We start from the raw sequence: 20,978 nt of genomic DNA on the forward strand, positions 1-20,978 counted from the left end.
AATATAATAGATCCCTCTGTAATGACTCTATATAATAGATCACTCTGTGTGTAATGACTATATAATAGATCCCTCTGTGTGTAATGACTCTATATAATAGATCCCTCTGCGTGTAATGGCTATAATAGATCCCTCTGCGTGTAATGACTATAATAGATCCCTCTGCGTGTAATGACTATACTAGATCCCTCTGCGTGTAATGACTATACTAGATCCCTCTGCGTGTAATGACTATACTAGATCCCTCTGCGTGTAATGACTATAATAGATCCCTCTGCGTGTAATGACTATAATAGATCCCTCTGCGTGTAATGACTATAATAGATCCCTCTGCGTGTAATGACTATATAATAGATCCCTCTGCGTGTAATGACTATATAATAGATCCCTCTGCGTGTAATGACTCTATATAATAGATCCCTCGGTGTGTAATGACTCTATATAATAGATCCCTCGGTGTGTAATGACTCTATATAATAGATCCCTCTGCGTGTAATGACTCTATATAATAGATCCCTCTGCGTGTAATGACTCTATATAATAGATCCCTCTGCGTGTAATGACTCTATATAATAGATCCCTCTGCGTGTAATGACTCTATATAATAGATCCCTCTGCGTGTAATGACTCTATATAATAGATCCCTCTGCGTGTAATGACTCTATATAATAGATCCCTCTGCGTGTAATGACTCTATATAATAGATCCCTCTGCGTGTAATGACTCTATATAATAGATCCCTCTGCGTGTAATGACTCTATATAATAGATCCCTCTGTGTGTAATGACTCTATATAATAGATCCCTCGGTGTGTAATGACTCTATATAATAGATCCCTCGGTGTGTAATGACTCTATATAATAGATCCCTCTGCGTGTAATGACTCTATATAATAGATCCCTCTGCGTGTAATGACTCTATATAATAGATCCCTCTGCGTGTAATGACTCTATATAATAGATCCCTCTGCGTGTAATGACTCTATATAATAGATCCCTCTGCGTGTAATGACTCTATATAATAGATCCCTCTGCGTGTAATGACTCTATATAATAGATCCCTCTGTGTGTAATGACTCTATATAATATAGGAGTGTCACTTTTTGTATTGAAGAACTCAAATAAATTAGCTTTTTGATGATATTATAATTTAGTGAGATGCAGCTGTATGTCATAAATGATTGATAAATACTTTCAGAACTCCCATATAAATCAATGAAGAAAGCTACACATGTGGATCATCATCAAGTCACTTTGTGATCTGTAACTTTTGGATAAGTCAGTATGCAAATTTTGAAAATATGTAATTATATGATAAACTTTATTTTAATGAATGTTTTTAGATTTTCCTTTTTTTTTCATGTTTTGGGATCACTTTAGAATTGTATTTTATGAAAGGGCTCGTCCAGATGAAAAGGTAAGGAAATTTGTCTGTCCATGCAAAAAAAGTTCCCATGTGAACGAGTGCATTAGCTGAGTTTGGTCCTTTTTGAATGTTTTTTTTTTTTTTTTTTTTTTTTACACATTCAGAGAAGCTTCTTTTCTGTTTGTAAAACCGAAGCCCCTCATATACACTAGATGAAAGGTGGCCGGACCTCCAGCTTCTGTCCCCTACATTCCTAGACCTTTATATAGAGAAAAGTACAGTGGTGTGAAAGTGTTCGCCCCCTTCCTGATTTCTTATTCTTTGTTTGTCACTTAAATATTTCAGATCACAAAACAAATGTAAATATTAGACAAAGATAACACAAGTAACGCAAAATGCAGTTTATAAATGAAGATCTTTATTAGTAAGGGAAAAAGAAATCCAAACCTACAGGGCCCTGTGTCAAAAAGTAATTGCTCCCTAAACCTAATAACTGGTTGGGCCTTTAGCAGCAACAACTGCAATAAAGGATTGCGATAACTGACAATGAGTGTTTACGACGCTCTGGAGGAATTTTGGCCACTCGCCTGTGCAGAATTGTTGTAATTCAGCCACATTGGAGGGTTTTAAGGTCCAGCCACAGCATCTCAATTGGATTAAGGTCAGGACTGTGACTAGGCCACTCCAAAGTCTTAATTTTGTTTTTCTTAAGCCATTCAGAGGTGTACTTGCTGGTGTGTTTTGGATCATTGTCCTGCTGCTTAACCCAAGTGCACTTCAGCTTGAAATCAGGAACAGATGGCCAGACATTCTCCTTCAGGAGTTTTTGGTAGACAGCAGAATTCATGGTTCCATTTACCACAGCAAGTCTTCCAGGTCCTGAAACAGCAAAACAGCCCTAGACCATCACACTACCACCATCATGTTTTACTGTTGGTATGATGTTCCTTTTCTGAAATGCAGTGCTACTTCTCTGCCAGATGTAATGGGACATACACCTTCTACAAAGTTAAACTTTTGTTTTGACAGTCCACAGAGTATTCTCCCAAAAATCTTGGTGATCACCATGATGTTTTTTTGCAAAATTGTGGCGAGCCTTTATGTTCTTTTTGCTCAGCAGTGGTTTTCGACTTGGAACTCTGCCATGCTGCCATTTTTTTCCAGTCTCTTTCTCATGGTGGAGTCATGAACACTGACCTTAACTGAGGCAAGTGAGGTCTGCAGTTCTTTCGATGTTGTTGTGGGGTCTTTTGTGACCTCTTGGATGAGTCGTGGCTGCGCTCTTGGGGTAATTTTGGTTGGCCGGCCACTCCTGGGAAGGTTCACCACTGTTCCATGTTTTCGCCGTTTGTGGATAATGGCTCTCACTGTGGTTCGCTGGAGTCCCAAAGCTTTAGAAATGGTTTTATAACCTTTTCCAGACTGATTGTTATTCACTTGTTCCTGAATTTCTTGGGATCGCAGCATGATGTCTTGCTTTTGAGGATTTTTTGGTCTACTTCACTGTCAGGCAGGTCCTATTTTAGTGATTTCTTGATTAAGAAAAGGTGTGGCAGTAATCAGGCCTGTGTGTGGCTAGGGAAAGTGAACTCAGCTTCCCAAAGATGTGATAAATCAGGCTGCGTGCCCACGATGCATTTTTCAAGTGTTTTTGCTGCAGAATTTCTGCAGCGGAAACACTTGAAACACGCTTGGTAATCCGTGCCCCATTGTCTCCAATGACAATCTGCATGTTCTGTGCCCATGCTGCCGAATTTTCTGCAGAGGATTTTATGTGCGGAAAAACCTGCAGCATGTCCATTATTTGTGCGTTTACGCATGCGGATTTGCCTACTCAATGCATTAGAAAAACGCCTAGCAAATCCGCATGTCAAAAACGCTTCAAAAACGCGTGTTAAAATCCGCACGCGTTTTTACTGGCAAGGACATGCAGAAATGAAGCGGAAATTTTCCGCTTCAATTCTGCATCGTGGGCACATTGCCTCCCCTGAAAACATAAATTACTGTGAGGCTATGGCTGTGTGCCCACTATGCGTTTTCCAAGCGTTTACGCTGCGGAATTTCCGCAGCGTAAACGCTTGGGAAATGCTTGGTAATCCGCCCCCCATGGTCCCCAATGACAAGCCGCAATGTCAATGCCCATGCTGCAGATTTTTCCGCAGCGTTTATGCTGCGCTCAAAAATCCGCAGCATGTCCATTAATTTTGCGGACACGCAGCGTAATCGCCGCCATTGACTTGCATTGAAACGCATAATATCTAATTATGCATTTTAATGTGTGGATGGTACCCGGGTGTGGAGGACAGGAGACTCTCCTCCGGACCCAGGTACCATAGAACCTGTAAAAAAAAAAAATTTAAAATAAAAAAATAAAGTTTATACTTACCTTCTGGTGTCATCTCCGCTGCGTCCGGTGTCTAGCAATGTTCGCGCTGTTGTGAAGGACCTGCAGTGACGTCATTGAGTCATGTGATGGCTTACATGACTCAGTGACGTTATGGCAGGTCCTTCACAACAGCGCGAACATTGCTAGACACCGGACGCAGCGGAGATGACACCAGAAGGTAAGTATAAACTTTATTTTTTACCATTCTTATTCTTTTTTTTTTTTTTAACTAACTTGGTCACACTAATATATAAATCCATGCAACCGGCATGGATTTATAGTGTGAACAAGTTGTCAAGCACTTTTCCAAGTGATGCTAAAATCGCTTGGAATAGCGCTTGATAACCCGCATGCAGAAATGCAAGCAAAGACACTGCAAAGACGCTTCACAAACGCTTCTAACTGGCAGGAAAAAAGCATGTAAAAAATGCATGTGTTTTTCCTGCCAGGGAGAAGCGTAAAAAATATGCAGCATTTCTGCATTGTGGGCACATAGCCTATCACTTTTTCACACAGGGCCCTGTAAGTTTGGATTTCTTTTTCCCTTAATAATAAAGACCTTCATTTAAAAACTGCATTTTGTGGTTACTTGTGTTATCTTTGTCTAATATTTACATGTGTTTTGTCATCTGAAACATTTAAGTGACAAACCTGCAAAAGAATAAGAAATCAGGACGGGGGCAAACACTTTTTCACACCACTGTATTTGCCCCCCACATCCACCTCCAGGGGCTTCTCTGTCCTCATCTACATCCATAGACATTAATATGGAGAAAAGTATGTGCCCCCCACATCCACCTCCGGGGGCTTCTTTGTCCTCATCTACATCCATAGACATTAATATGGAGAAAAGTATGTGCCCCCCACATCCACCTCCGGGGGCTTCTCTGTCCTCATCTACATCCATAGACATTAATATGGAGGAAAGTATGTGCCCCCCACATCTACCTCCAGAGGCTTCTCTGTCATCATCTACATCCATAGACATTAATATGGAGGAAAGTATGTGCCCCCCACATCTACCTCCGGGGGCTTCTCTGTCCTCATCTACATCCATAGACATTAATATGGAGGAAAGTATGTGCCCCCCACATCTACCTCCAGGGGCTTCTCTGTCATCATCTACATCCATAGACATTAATATGGAGGAAAGTATGTGCCCCCCCACATCCACCTCCGGGGGCTTCTCTGTCCTCATCTACATCCATAGACATTAATATGGAGGAAAGTATGTGCCCCCCACATCTACCTCCGGGGGCTTCTCTGTCATCATCTACATCCATAGACATTAATATGGAGGAAAGTATGTGCCCCCCACATCTACCTCCAGGGGCTTCTCTGTCCTCATCTACATCCATAGACATTAATATGGAGGAAAGTATGTGCCCCCCACATCCACCTCTAGGGGCTTCTCTGTCCTCATCTACATCCATAGACATTAATATGGAGGAAAGTATGTGCCCCCCACATCTACCTCCGGGGGCTTCTCTGTCATCATCTACATCCATAGACATTAATATAGAGAAAGTATGTGCCCCCCACATCCACCTCCAGGGGCTTCTCTGTCCTCATCTACATCCATAGACATTAATATGGAGAAAAGTATGTGCCCACCACATCCACCTCCGGGGGCTTCTCTGTCCTCATCTACATCCATAGACATTAATATGGAGGAAAGTATGTGCCCCCCACATCTACCTCCGGGGGCTTCTCTGTCATCATCTACATCCATAGACATTAATATGGAGGAAAGTATGTGCCCCCCACATCTACCTCCAGGGGCTTCTCTGTCCTCATCTACATCCATAGACATTAATATGGAGGAAAGTATGTGCCCCCCACATCCACCTCTAGGGGCTTCTCTGTCCTCATCTACATCCATAGACATTAATATGGAGGAAAGTATGTGCCCCCCACATCTACCTCCGGGGGCTTCTCTGTCATCATCTACATCCATAGACATTAATATAGAGAAAGTATGTGCCCCCCACATCTACCTCCAGAGGCTTCTCTGTCATCATCTACATCCATAGACATTAATATGGAGGAAAGTATGTGCCCCCCACATCTACCTCCGGGGGCTTCTCTGTCCTCATCTACATCCATAGACATTAATATGGAGGAAAGTATGTGCCCCCCACATCTACTTCCAGGGGCTTCTCTGTCATCATCTACATCCATAGACATTAATATGGAGGAAAGTATGTGCCCCCCCACATCCACCTCCGGGGGCTTCTCTGTCCTCATCTACATCCATAGACATTAATATGGAGGAAAGTATGTGCCCCCCACATCTACCTCCGGGGGCTTCTCTGTCATCATCTACATCCATAGACATTAATATGGAGGAAAGTATGTGCCCCCCACATCTACCTCCAGGGGCTTCTCTGTCCTCATCTACATCCATAGACATTAATATGGAGGAAAGTATGTGCCCCCCACATCCACCTCTAGGGGCTTCTCTGTCCTCATCTACATCCATAGACATTAATATGGAGGAAAGTATGTGCCCCCCACATCTACCTCCGTGGGCTTCTCTGTCATCATCTACATCCATAGACATTAATATAGAGAAAGTATGTGCCCCCCACATCCACCTCCAGGGGCTTCTCTGTCCTCATCTACATCCATAGACATTAATATGGAGAAAAGTATGTGCCCACCACATCCACCTCCGGGGGCTTCTCTGTCCTCATCTACATCCATAGACATTAATATGGAGGAAAGTATGTGCCCCCCACATCTACCTCCGGGGGCTTCTCTGTCATCATCTACATCCATAGACATTAATATGGAGGAAAGTATGTGCCCCCCACATCTACCTCCAGAGGCTTCTCTGTCATCATCTACATCCATAGACATTAATATGGAGAAAAGTATGTGCCCCCCACATCTACCTCCAGGGGCTTCTCTGTCCTCATCTACATCCATAGACATTAATATGGAGGAAAGTATGTGCCCACCACATCCACCTCCGGGGGCTTCTCTGTCCTCATCTACATCCATAGACATTAATATGGAGGAAAGTATGTGCCCCCCACATCTACCTCCGGGGGCTTCTCTGTCATCATCTACATCCATAGACATTAATATGGAGGAAAGTATGTGCCCCCCACATCTACCTCCAGGGGCTTCTCTGTCCTCATCTACATCCATAGACATTAATATGGAGGAAAGTATGTGCCCCCCACATCCACCTCTAGGGGCTTCTCTGTCCTCATCTACATCCATAGACATTAATATGGAGGAAAGTATGTGCCCCCCACATCTACCTCCGGGGGCTTCTCTGTCCTCATCTACATCCATAGACATTAATATGGAGGAAAGTATGTGCCCCCCACATCTACCTCCGGGGGCTTCTCTGTCATCATCTACATCCATAGACATTAATATAGAGAAAGTATGTGCCCCCCACATCCACCTCCAGGGGCTTCTCTGTCCTCATCTACATCCATAGACATTAATATGGAGAAAAGTATGTGCCCACCACATCCACCTCCGGGGGCTTCTCTGTCCTCATCTACATCCATAGACATTAATATGGAGAAAGTATGTGCCCCCCACATCTACCTCCGGGGGCTTCTCTGTCATCATCTACATCCATAGACATTAATATAGAGAAAGTATGTGCCCCCCACATCCACCTCCAGGGGCTTCTCTGTCCTCATCTACATCCATAGACATTAATATGGAGGAAAGTATGTGCCCCCCACATCTACCTCCGGGGGCTTCTCTGTCATCATCTACATCCATAGACATTAATATGGAGGAAAGTATGTGCCCCCCACATCTACCTCCAGGGGCTTCTCTGTCCTCATCTACATCCATAGACATTAATATGGAGGAAAGTATGTGCCCCCCACATCCACCTCTAGGGGCTTCTCTGTCCTCATCTACATCCATAGACATTAATATGGAGGAAAGTATGTGCCCCCCACATCTACCTCCGGGGGCTTCTCTGTCATCATCTACATCCATAGACATTAATATAGAGAAAGTATGTGCCCCCCACATCTACCTCCGGGGGCTTCTCTGTCATCATCTACATCCATAGACATTAATATAGAGAAAGTATGTGCCCCCCACATCCACCTCCAGGGGCTTCTCTGTCCTCTTCTACATCCATAGACATTAATATGGAGTCGTCCTTTGCAGATATAACGGCTCTCGCTCTTCTGTGATTTGTACAAAATTTTAGAGGCGTCTGTGGGAATTTTTGCCCCTTCGTCCAGAAGATCATTTGTGGTGGCAGACCCTGATGTTGGGGGGAGGCTCACAGTCTCCATTATAGGATGGGGTTAGGGTCCGGGCTCTGTGCAGTCGCTCATGTTCTCCCCATGCCCTGTATGGAGCTTGTGCACTGGACGCAGTCATGGGGGACAGATAAGGGTCTTCCCCAAACTGTTCCCACAAAGCTGAAGCTACAATTGTCCACCATGACTTGTGCTGAAGATTTTCCATCACTGGAGCTGAGGGTCCGCAGCCACCCCCTGATAACAGCCCATAGCATTATCCTCCTCCACCATCTGTACAGGGGGCACAATGCAGTCGGGGGGTAACGTCCTCCTGGAATCACCAGACTCCTCCATTAGACGCAGATAGAGAAGTGCGATCCATCACTGCACAGAACGCGTCTCATCCAGAGTCCAGTGGTGGCGGCTTTACACCACTCCATCTGACGCTCAGCATTGTGCTTGGTGATGTACGGCTGCATGCAGCAGCTCAGCCATGAAGCTCCCAGTGGAGGTTTGTGCTGATGTTAATACCAAAGGAGGTCTGGATTCTGCAGTTATGGTGTCGGCAAAGCGGTTGAGACTTTTCTGCCCTCTGCTCCTCAGCACTCGGCCCCCCGCTCTGTAACTTTACGGGGTCTCCACTTCATGGCTGAGTTGCTGCGGTTCCTTCTTCTTCTCAGTAATATTGTTCACAGGTGGTAGGGGAAGAAATGTTATGGACGGACTTGTTACACCGCTAGCTCATATTATAGGATCGCGCTGGTATCAGGGAGCGCCACACCACCGGCCGATCTGTCACATCGTAGTAATGGCGGCATGGCGAGGGGACAGAGGTTATACACTGGGGGGGCCGGAGGTTATATGTGGGGGTGCAGAGGTTATATATTAGGGGATAAGGGGCTGGAGGTTATGCACGGGGAATAAGGGGACGGCATGTTGATTTGCAGTGGCCCCCAGCGTCAGTGTTACTGGCCCAGTCGGGCACTGCCGCAGCCTGTATCATCTGTATTGAATCAGAATTAGTCCTCATTCACATGTCAGTGATTTTTCTCAAGCAATTGCAGTTTCCCCCACCCATTATACCAATGTTACCCCGGACCGTTCATGGATTATACCGATGCCGTCCATGTGCCGTCGCTGATCTTCACAGTCCCATAGGCTTGTGCGTGTTACAGAGGTGCGAATGGCCCCATAGACTGCGGGGAATTCCTGTTACATCTGTGCAAAACAGAACACGCACGTGACAAGGCCTCGTTCACATGTCCGTTTAGGTGTTTTTTTAGGTGTATAAACACGTCTTTTCTAGTGGAAACCGCTTCTTTCAGAATATTTTAAAAAGTTTTTCAATCATAAGTTTTTTTCTGCAGCTTTCAGTATCAAGTTTGGAGATTTTTTTTTCCCACCAGGATTTGTTTCCTAGTAATGTTATGCACCTTTTTTTTCCCCCCTAAAAAATGTTTTGTTTTTTTTTTTATAACCTGAAAAAAAAAACACTCAAAAGACCGAATATAAACAACAAAGTGGTTTTAACTTGGAAACAAATAGGAAGAGTTTGTCAAACTTTTTTTTTCTAATTAGACGCGCTCCAAATAAAAACAAACAAATCAAAAATATCTGTTAGCACATAGCTTTAGGATGTATGTTATAGTCTGGTGGATTCCCCACAATTTTTACTTTCTGCACTGAAAAGGGGCAAAGTCCACAGTGACGTCCCGACAGGTGTAGAGGACACCATGTAACCCCTCGTTCACACTGCTCTTATAGTCCGCAGCGATGTGTGCATGGGAACCTGTCTCCATGTGACTGCGGTGGATTCGCACGAGGAACATTTGCTGCTTATTACAGCGGCCACGGTGTAGACGAGCGCTGAAGATGCTGCATTCACGGGCGGCAGAGACTCGGCCGTGGAAGGTTTGGAAAGTTTTTATGAAGATGGAAAAATTAGGAAATGCTCAGGAAATTCACTTTTTTGGCAAAAAAAAACCCACAAAAAAACTCATCCCACCAAGGACAACATCTGCAAGGAGTTTGTATGTTCTCCCCGTGTTTGCCCGGGTTTTCTCCGGGTTCTCCAGTTTCCTCCCACACTCCAAAGACTGATAGGGAATTAAATTGTGAGCCGCAATGGGGACAGTGCCGATAATGTCTGTAAAGAGCTGTGGAATTAATGGCGCTATATAAGTAAAATAAATATGAGCAGCAATGTGGATTTTCCAGTGAACTGAATAGAAAGAGCATGTGAAGTGATTTGTTTAGGAGAATTTTGGAGCAGATCCGCTGAGAAATAAACCCCTCCTTGCGCGTCCGGCCTATAGTGACAGGCTTCGGATTTTAAATAGGTGAAATGTGCTGAAATATCGCTCCTCGCTGCACTAAAATCCGCTGTGCAATACGGTGCGCCTGATAAATGAGTGACGACTATTGTTAAATATAAGGTTCTGTTAAATTCCATATATTTTCAATACAAAAAAAAAAAAAAAGTTATGTATAGACCCGTAATGAAATTACAGCTGTCATCCACAGCAACCAATCAGCTGCCAGCTCTTAGGGAGGTTAGAAAATGAAAGCAGCGACCTGATTGGTGGCGACAGACAACGCTTCGATGTTCCATATCAATAGATTTTACCACCTCGGCTTGTCGATGTCTCGGAGATCGGCTTCAGTGTTTTTGGTTTTGACTTTATTTTGCTGTGTCAGTACATTTTCATAGAAGAAAATATTCACCGCACCCTCGAAGCTTCAGTGCAGATTCTTATTGTGAAGTCTGCACAGTGACCGAGATAACGTATGGAGCGACCGAAGGAGAAGGTGCCCTGCTCACCCCTCCCAGGTCTTCAAGTGGAGGAAAAGAAGGGAAAAATATAAATGCTGCAGGAATGTACAGGGAGGAATGCAAACATGATAATCCGGAATATTGTTAAAATCTGCATATAGAGTCTCTGTGAGCTGCGATCCTCCATACCTGACACGGGTCATCTCTCCAGATCATCAGACCGCTGTCTGCAGCATTCTGGGCACCGCACGTGTCAGCGGTCTGTGGACCTCTAGTGCTCGTACCGCAGGGTTACAGGTAATTAGGGGCCGCTCCACAGCTCTCGTCTGGCTCAGGACTCCGTATTTATTTTCTTACCATGATTCTGCATCACAAAATTTCGGCCATGGAGTCCTCCAGATGTGGTGCCTCCATTTGGTCCTCCCGATCTGGTACTGCCATGGGGTCCTCCAGATGTGGCATCACCATGGTCCTCCAGCCTTGGTACCTCCATGGGGTCCTCCGGATGCCATTTTTTTTTTTCTCACATGCAGACTTTCTTCATTGATGTTAGTCTATGGGGAAAGTCCTCATCCTCATGTGGACCAGCAAGAGAAATTGACATGCTGCAGTCTAGAAAGACCGCCCATGTCAGTTTCCGTGGGTGATCCGCAGGTGCACAGAGATGCATAGTGTCACATCTGGACTCTGCTGGTCTGACACTGCATAACAGGCAGCGTCAAACCCGCCGCGGCTCCTGACAGTGTGCACATACCCTTAGGCTGCGTGCCCACTATGCATTTTTCAAGCGTTTTTCCCGCGGAATTTCCGCAATGAAAACGCTTGGTAATACGTGCCCCATTTTCCCCAATGATAATCCACATGTGCTGTGCACATGCTGCGGAAATTTCCGCTGCGGATTATCATTGCGGAAAAATATGCAGCATGTCCATTAATTTTGCGGAAACGCGGCGTAATTGCCGCCATTGACTTGCATTGAATCGCTTAATATTCGCATCACTACATGTGCACACACGGATATTTTTTTTTTTAATCAGATAAATTTTTATTAAACATAACAAAACTTGGAAAAGATATTACATGACAATACTCGTTTTACAATATTACAGTAAGTTCCCCCCTTCCCTTACCCTCTCCCCCCCCCCCCCCCATGGAGACCTTTCTTTCTCTTTTTTTTTTTATTTTATTCCCCCCCTTCTTTCCTTTTCTTCCTTATTTTACTCCTTTTCTTTCCTTCCCCTACTCCCTTTCCTTCTCTTCCCCTTTTCTTCTTTCCTTCTTCCCTCTCCACTCCGCCATGCAGTTTACCTAGAGTTTTACTCTACAGCAGTATATATAGGTGTTACTCTAATGAATCCTATCCCACCATGGCTGCCATAATTTATGGAAGTATTCCTGCTTATTCCTCTTGGTGTAAATACTTTTTTCAAGTTGAATTATATAGTTCGTTTGGGCAATGAATTCGCGTCTGGACGGGGGCTCCTCTCTAATCAAAATATTTTGCAATTTTCTGGCAATAAACAATAATCTCGCAATTGCTATTTTGGTCATGTTGTCTGTTTTTATTTCCTCAACGTACCCTAATATACATGTCAGTGGGTCCCTAGGGACAATACACCTATACACCATTCCAATACGGTTCAACAATACGATCCAAAAGGAGGACAATCTAGGACAATGCCAAAGCATATGCAGTATGTCTGCCTGAGACTGCGAGCACCTTGGGTGCACATGCGGATATTAAGCGATTCAATGTGCGGATGGTACCCGGGTGTGGAGGACAGGAGACTCTCCTCCAGAGCCAGGTACCATAGAACCTGTAAAAGAAAGAATAAAATAAAAAATATACATTATACTCACCTTCTGATGGCCCCCGGTCTCCTCCGATGCGTCCGGTGTGTTGGGCGGCTCACGATGGTCTAAAAGGACCTTCCATGACGTCAGCAGGTCGTGTGACCTGTCACATGACTAAGTGACCACCGCAGGTCCTTTTAGACCATCGCGAGACATGGGGAAACCGGACGCAGCAGAGAAAACACCGGGGGCCATCAGAAGGTGAGTGTAATCTTTATTTTTTACCATTTTTATTCTTTTTTTTAACTTGGTCACACTATATATGCCGGTTCCATGGATTTATATAGTTGTGACCAAGTTGTCAAACACTTTCCAAGTGATGCTAAAATCGCTTGGACCCATGCGGTTTTTCCTGCCAGGGAGAAGCGGAAAAAAATCTGCAGCATTTCTGCATGGTGGGCACTAGGCCTAAGTATCTGCGAAGAGAATCTACCACACCTGCGCAATAACAAGTACACCGATCACCTCAGAAAATGTGCAGTCACCTGTAGAGCTCTGCCCCTAACCACGCCCCCTGGCGAGACGTCAGATAGAACACGCCCTCTCAGCTTGTCATCAACGCCACGAAGGAGGCAGCGCCGCCTCCCTCGTGACGTCACGTGTGTGGACGCCGCTCGGTTCTGGTCGCTGCTTGTTCCGCTCTTTCCTCGGCGCCCGGATTACTGTAGGCTTCACCGGACCCGCCGCCTCTCGTGCAGCCCCGACACCGGCTTCGGAGCGCGTGCCTTCCTCACAGGACTGTAGTCGCCGCCGAGTCCGAATGGTCGCCATCTTGTGACAGGGCCGCTGGAGAGCTGCGGAGCCGCGGACTCATGTGACTGGTCCCCGGGCGGAGAGAACAGCTGCCCCCGGGCCTGTGTCCCCCCGGACCCCGGGAGGAGCGGGCTGGGGGGCGGGGGAGGTGAGACCGGGGAAGACCGGACAGAGCGAGCACAAGTGAGTGACCCCCCCCCCGTGTGCCGATATGACCGATACCGAGGACACCGCCGACATTACACCCTCCAACGGGAGCAGCGGGGTTCTGTCCGGTTCTGCTGTAATCTCCCCCACCACTAATGGTCCCGTCCATGCAGCCCCCGCACAGACCCCACATCCAGCCCCCAATACTCCGGCACCAGGTTCACTCTCCAGACGTAGGAAAATAATTAGAAAATCTGTGACCCCAAAATATCAAATGGGGGGCACAACGTATTACTGGGCTCTCCTGTAGCGACACTGCCCCCTGGGGCATTCACTGTCACCCACCGCTGACGCTGCCCCCTTCTGCCCTGTTGCCCCATCAGTGATCCCCCTCCTACTCTGCCCTGTTGCCCAATGGGAACCCCTATCCCCTGTCCTATGTTGCCCCCCCCCTCCCCTCCCCTCCCCTCCCCTCCCCACTAGGGCCCCCTGGTCCCTTTGTCGTCACTCCACAGAGAACCCCTGCTCCCCTCCCCTGTCTCGTTGCCCCACTGGGGGCCCCCCGCTTGCTCCCCCCTCCCCTGTCTCGTTGCCCCACTGGGGGCCCCCCGCTTGCTCCCCCTCCCCTGTCTCGTTGCCCCACTGGGGGCCCCCCCGCTTGCTCCCCCCCTCCCCTGTCTCGTTGCCCCACTGGGGGCCCCCCGCTTGCTCCCCCCCTCCCCTGTCTCGTTGCCCCACTGGGGGCCCCCTGCTTGCTCCCCCCCTCCCCTGTCTCGTTGCCCCACTGGGGGCCCCCTGCTTGCTCCCCCCCTCCCCTGTCTCGTTGCCCCACTGGGGGCCTCCAGCTTGCTCCCCCCTCCCCTGTCTCGTTGCCCCACTAGGGGCCCCCCGCTTGCTCCCCCCCTCCCCTGTCTCGTTGCCCCACTGGGGGCCCCCCGCTTGCCCTCCCCTGCCTCGTTGCCCCACTGGGGGCCCCCGCGCTCCCCCCCCCCCCTCCTCCCCTCCTCCCCTCCTCCCCTCCTCCCCTCCTCCCCTCCTCCCCTCCTCCCCACTGGGGCCCCACGCCCCCCCCCCTCCCCTGTCTCGTTGCCCCACTGGGGGCCCCCCTCTTGCTCCCCCCCCCCCCCTCCCCTGCCTCGTCGCCACACTGGGGGCCCCCTGCGTGCTCCCCCCCTCCCCTGCCTCGTCGCCCCACTGGGGGCTCTCTGCTGCTTCTGTTTTCTGCTTATGTGCAGTGGATACTGTCCTGTGCACCGGGTGTGATGAAATGTGTCCTGTGAACCCTTCACTTCCCTTTTCTCTGCACCTCGTACATGTTCTGCTACATTATGTGAGGCAAGGACATATCGGCAGCCTGGAGAACCTCGTCTCGGGGCTTATTCACACGGCCGATCAGTCCTTAGAAGCAGCACGTCACACTTACCCGATTATAGTCAATGGCACCGTTTAGAAAATAATCAGCAATAAAAATCATTGGGGAGAATTAATGGATCCGATAACAGGATCACACAGAAGTGATCATCTTTGTCATATAGGAGTGAACCACACAATGGACCAAATAAGTGCAAAATAAGTGACAAAACTGCCCCCACTACCAGGTCTTATTGCCCCCGTGATGGCAGCGATTACACGGCTGCTGATCTTCACATTGATTCCCGCACGTGGACCTGGTCGAGTCTCTGGGATCAGCCGAGCTCCGGACTGCCGCCCATTTCTACCAATATTATTTCAGAATGTCTGCACTTATCTTGGTTGCTGCTGTGTGAGTGTGGATACAATGTATATGGCTGCTTATATGCAGAGCAATATCTAGGCTGGATGCAATTGTTACAAACTCTCAGCTGTGACAAGTGTTAGGTCTAATGTAAATAATGTTATAGATTTACAGCAAGCAGAGATCTTGTAAACTCTTATTAGAGATCTTTATTTGATTGTCTTCGGCTGGCGGGTTCTGTCGGGTTGTGGCTTCATGCTGAGTGTTTCTGGGGCTCCTCACCACAAGCACATGTGCTGTTCGTCATTGTACTTTCCATGATGGGGGGGCTGCATCATTTGTAGTAAGGACTTCAGGCTGATCTCTCAGGAGCGATGCTGCCTTGTGAGGGGCGACACAGATTTATGGACTTGCACCCAGTGTGATATGGATAAGAGATGTCCAAAAGTGGAATCTTCAATATCCGGGCTCGTAGACATGTCTCAAAGAGCGAGAGCGCTGCACCTGCAGGGCCACGTCTACATTTCTGACATCTCTTCTGGGTCCCTCTATATTTCTTAAATGTTTCCGATGGGAGCACCCCATGGGTTTGTTGTCATGAGACGAATACATCGCAAATTATTACTTTTTTTTTGTCTGGATTTTCAAGTAGAGAATCCACAGCTTATTAAAGGGAACCTGACAGCTTATACATACTGCCCAATCCCCGGGCAGCATGCATCAGGCACCTGCTGTATGAACTCAGCTGAGTATGTTTGACTCTTAATCGCTGCTGCGTTTCATAGAATAAAATACTTTAAAAGCTGCCACAGACTGAACCTTAAGGGGACTTGTCAGATAGGCAGGTCCCCGTGGCTTCTTCCCACCTGCTGCCCTAGAGTGACAGTCTCTCTCTATACGCCTGCATAGTTTGAGACCTGTCAATCCAGGGCAGGAGGTGGGAAGAAGCCGCCAGGGACCCGTTTATCTGAGTAGTCTCCAGCGCGGTTCGGTCCCCGGTGGCTTTGGCTGCAGTGTTTCAGAGTCACACATATGTGGCTGACCTACATCCAGTGCATGATATGTGCTGTCACACATCGGTCAGCACGGATCATCTGTCGGGAATAACTCTTTACATTGAATCTATGTTCAGATATTGGCAAAGTGCTTGTAAAGTCCAACAGATTTGCAGTTTACTTGTTAAAAATTCTCTGTTTTTCAAGAGCAGTGGGAATTTAATGGATGTGGATCACTGCCTAGGTTACCGGCCACCTCTGCAGTCTAGCAGCTGTGGTCGAACATATACAGTGCTTACAAGTGCTTTCCGGTAGTGCTTGTAGGCACTGCTCTGAAGCAGGCAGGATTGCTGGGGTTCGTTGTAAACTCCCAATCCTGCACCACGTCCAGTGCTAGGAGGTCGAGCGCACAGTCCAGGCCAATGGCACAACAATGCTGCAGGGGCTCACCGTCCCCAGCACCAGGCGGCTGGCAGTGATACGCTGCCTCAGGAGACCTTGGGACAACCCCTGGAAAGTTAAATTCATATTAGGAATTTTCACAAAACTGCAGCAGGGTAGCCACACGCACCAGCATTTCACCAAATCCTCGCTAATCTGCTTGTTGCATATGTGTATTGTGATGCAGATTTGCTGTAAAATCAGCAGTGGAAAATGTGCTCAATGTCTGAACTCAGAAGTGTCACCTAAGGCTGCAGTCAATGTATTGTGGAGACATGACTTCACACAGCTGTGAAGGCTGTCAGCTTGGATGTGACGTGGGCACATGTCGGTGGTCTCTTTCCACCGGTTCCATGTTTTGGATGGGGTTGACCCTCCTGTGTCGTTACAGTAGGTGCCCACCTTGTAGATTCAGCAGAGGCCAGTGCTCTGCGCTCAGTAACTTTTCTGGAAGGGCTGGTCCCAGGGGGCATTGATACTTTCAGTGTTTGGTGTTTAGTCTGCGGAGCGCTCCGCCGTCTGCACGTAATGTTCTGCTGCATCTTATTTTTATACTTCGGGAACCACGTACAACCATATTAGAGCTAGAAACACGATCCTTCTTCTGCCTGGGAAAATGAGCTGTATGATTTTTGGGTAGAATCCGAAGTCCTGCTGCTGCTGCTCCTGAATTTCCAGCTGGACTGGTTTGCCGGTTTTACTACTTGTTCTGGTTGTTGGTTTCTATGGCCGTGTACCCCCTTGTGGTCCTGGGGGGATTGGGGTGGGTTATCTAACAATGTATGGGGAAGGCTTGGATCTGTCAAATTGCAATACAGCTTTTCTAAAAAATGAACTGTGCCTGCACCTCATACAGGATCGTTCTTGGCTCCTGTGAGGTCCCGTATTTAATTTGCTTTTATGGATATTTTGCAGAAAGCATCTAGATATAACGTGTTTTCCTCTTGTTGCAGGAGAGAGGTGGGAACTACACATGAGACTCTTATCTCCCTGAGGCGACTGCTTGTACCAGTCTGCCATCATGGGTAAGTTACATCGATGGTACTGTATTTGCTGCAGCAATCGCTCAATATATTATATTTTAAAGGGGGTTGTCTGCACTCGGTAAAAAACAAGCATCGTCCATATTATCCCTTCTGGTCCTGTAGAGTCTCATCCATCTTTCTCACATGATCACTATAGCCAGGGGCTTACATACCATTGGAGCAACATGTGGGGGCTGCACAGGGGCCACTATTACCTCCAAAGCAGGTGGGATTGTGTATTATGATGAGCTCTTGGGCTGCAAAGGGCCCATGTATTGTTCTTGCACAAGGGCCCTCTTCTGTCAGTGTCCGCTCCTCATTACAGCCAATAACATGTATATCCCAGTATTACTGCTGAGCTCGGTGATTGGCTGCAGTGGTCACATGAATCATGGCTGTGCTGCCATCACTGGCAGAATTACCCGGAGTGGGGTGAGGGATTGAATAGTTGAGTAAACATTTATTTTTTATAGCATTTCTTGTCCTTTGTCAGTTTGTGAAGCGCATTAAGGCTTTATTGTAGAATTAAATGTTCTGTAACTTATTAATGGACTTTTGTGTTTCTTTTCCCCACGATCTTTGAGCTGACGGTCTGTGAATTATGTTCCTGATTACATTCAGACCAAGAGCCTTGTACAGAACTAATATTTCTTCCAGCTGATGGTTGGTTACAATTGTATTCAGTCTAAACAACCTTAATGTGAAATGGTTACATTGTATCTGTGCAGGACAAATGTATCAAACGATCAGGACTTGATTCACTCACAGAACATTGTCTAAACTGATTACAAATGTAGAAAGCACTCAGCTGTGAGAAATATACCGCTAGAATGGTAAAAAAAATGGCCGGTTACAAAGTTCTTTATTTGTACTCCAGAGCTGCACTCACTGTTCTGCTGGTGCAGTCACTGTGTACATACGGTACTGTGCACATGTTTTAGGCAGGTGTGGGGAAAATGGAGCACAATAAGAATGTGTCCAAAAATAGAAGTGTTAATAGATTAATTTTTATCAGTTAACTCAATGCAATCCTGGAGGCGATAATCCGGCCCCACAGAGCCCCGATCTCCCATCATCCTGTCTGTCTGGGATCACCTGAAGAGACCTAAGAATTCGCACAAGCCTCATACACAGAAGATCTGGGGTCAGTTCTCCAAGATGTTTGGAACAATCTCCTGCTGAGCGCCTTCATAACCAGTGTACAAGTGACAACAAGGGAGGAGGCGCCGGGCGGTCGCCAGGTACCGGTGATGGAGGCGCCGGGCGGTCGCCAGGTACCGGTGATGGAGGCGCCGGGCGGTCGCCAGGTCCTGATATTTAAATTTCTCTTTTCTTCGTTCTCTTTGCATTTTTTTCAATTGGTACAAATAAACTATTAACACTTCTTGGTTTGATAACTTCCTTATTGCGCAGCATTTTTTTCACACCTTCCAAAAAAACCTTTAACTCGGTGCTGTACATTAGATTGTGGAGTTTTGCAGTGAATGGTGTTCACCTTCTCTGTGCTATAGACCAGTACAGAGTATCTGCATCTTTACTGTTGGAGCTGCTGCTGTAGAACCTCTTGCTTTTTTGTGGTTTCCGCTTTCTTTTCCACATTAGTCAGGGTTGAGGGGTCGCCATTGTCTGTGCAGAATGAATAAGCCTTGGGGAGGATTGCGGTGTACAAACACATGATGTCATGTCTCAATTCTTGGTGTTAGTAATTGCAGCGTTCGCCTCATCACTGATGAGCGGTGGCAGCACCTGCGCACGTTACCATCACAGAAATATCTGGAGGTCTAGTAATGTAGGAATAGATATGGGCCGTGGTTCTGCACGATTCCTGTTTAGGTTTTTGGTCTGTCTGTTACAATGTGTCAGTCTGGCCGGATCCTCAGATCTGAGAAGAATTCACTTTGTACAGGTTGTTTCAGATGCCCATGTAATGACAGCAAACACTGATCTTGAACGTGTTTAAAGAAAAACTTGCGTTTATTTTTGTTTTTCTTCTCTAAACCTGTGTGAATGTTAGTGTAATGTGTGTGTGTAATACTCACTGATCGCTGTCCCCCCGTTTCTTGTGCCGCCGTCCCCGTCCGCTCCTCTTAGACTCGTGACTTTTACAATGTGAGTGCACGGCGCCTCATCCTGACGCTCCATAGACTTGTCTGTACAGAGCCCAGTGTAGGATGGCAGGTTGTAAGAGCTGTAACGTCACTCAAAGGACCGGAACAGCGCTAGAAACCCGGGAAGACAGCGATTGGGGACTACATTATCTCACCTGCACTAACATTTTCACAGGTATGAGGAATACAAAAAAAAAAAAAAAAAATTGATGGGAGTGCGTCTTTAGGAATTAAAACCGTACAGGGCCAAGTCATAATTTGCATCTTAAGTCCCTTTTCTTGTCTTGTGGTATTTGTTGACCTTTTTTTTTTACCAAATTCTAGAGTTTACACAATATTAAATAATGCTCTTTATTTTTTCTTGAACAGTTTGTAAAATAGATGTGAAAAGAATAAGGTATAAATGAAAAAACCTAAAAAAAAAAGGCTTAGACTGCGTATTTAATTGGGCCCTAAGTATAATCTGTAAGACTATGGTGTAGTTAATGATGGCCGCGATGATCTGCGGAGGTCAGACTTTGCAGCCCATAAACTATATATTGGCTTTACAATGTGTAGTGGGTATAGCGATCGAATATCACAAGGAAATGCTGTCACTTTGACCGCCGGGAGGCGAAATCTTTAGTATCAATGATTTTCCATGCACTTGGTGCTACCCAGTAAAACCAGCGCTGTGTCCCGTTCATTTTTAGGATTGATGGCGGTCCTATTGTCAGACCCTGTCCATAACACGGTGGCCATTATGTTTTTGGTTGGGATTTCCACCCTTAAATAAATCTTGCTTGTTTTGCAGCTGCACCATTAGTCGCTGCTTATATGCAGCATACAGTATATGTGGATTAGTAGGGGGTATATGCCTGAGATGGCAGCAGCGGTGCTTGTAGGAATAACTGTGTTGTGCATTGCTTTCTGTACAGATGGATGAGGACAGGAGTAGCTAAATGTTTCTCCAACCGTTCGTCTGTATAAGTGATCCATGGTTATCTCCCCCTGCAGATGAGCAGCAGGCCCTGGACTCCATCATGCAGGATCTGGTCGTCCTCCATAAGGCCAGCAGACCGTCCCTGTCTCTGCATGAATCCAGCGCAACCAGAACCAGCTCTCCCAAGAAGCAGGTAGGAGTCTGCGTGCGGGATGAGACGGGATGAGAATCCACCACAAATCTACATACCGTTTTCTTTT

The 20,978-nt window shown here is 46.8% G+C and overlaps 1 protein-coding gene across 1 annotated transcript in view; it reads left to right on the top strand.

Moving 5' to 3' along the window:
• The first annotated feature begins 13,152 nt into the window (after positions 1 to 13,152).
• The window catches only part of MAP3K2 (mitogen-activated protein kinase kinase kinase 2), a 30,442-nt gene continuing 22,616 nt past the window's right edge, over positions 13,153 to 20,978 (top strand). The window contains exons 1-3 of the mRNA XM_073647470.1: positions 13,153 to 13,549; positions 17,617 to 17,688; positions 20,793 to 20,911. Of these exons, the coding sequence (XP_073503571.1) occupies positions 17,685 to 17,688; positions 20,793 to 20,911 (123 nt within the window). The 5' untranslated portion in view covers positions 13,153 to 13,549; positions 17,617 to 17,684. The remainder of the gene's footprint in view (positions 13,550 to 17,616; positions 17,689 to 20,792; positions 20,912 to 20,978) is intronic.

This window comes from Phyllobates terribilis, unplaced genomic scaffold (assembly GCF_046119375.1).
Source record: "Phyllobates terribilis strain yellow unplaced genomic scaffold, ASM4611937v1 Scaffold_9__5_contigs__length_417890890, whole genome shotgun sequence".
NCBI classification, from domain to species: domain Eukaryota; kingdom Metazoa; phylum Chordata; class Amphibia; order Anura; family Dendrobatidae; genus Phyllobates; species Phyllobates terribilis.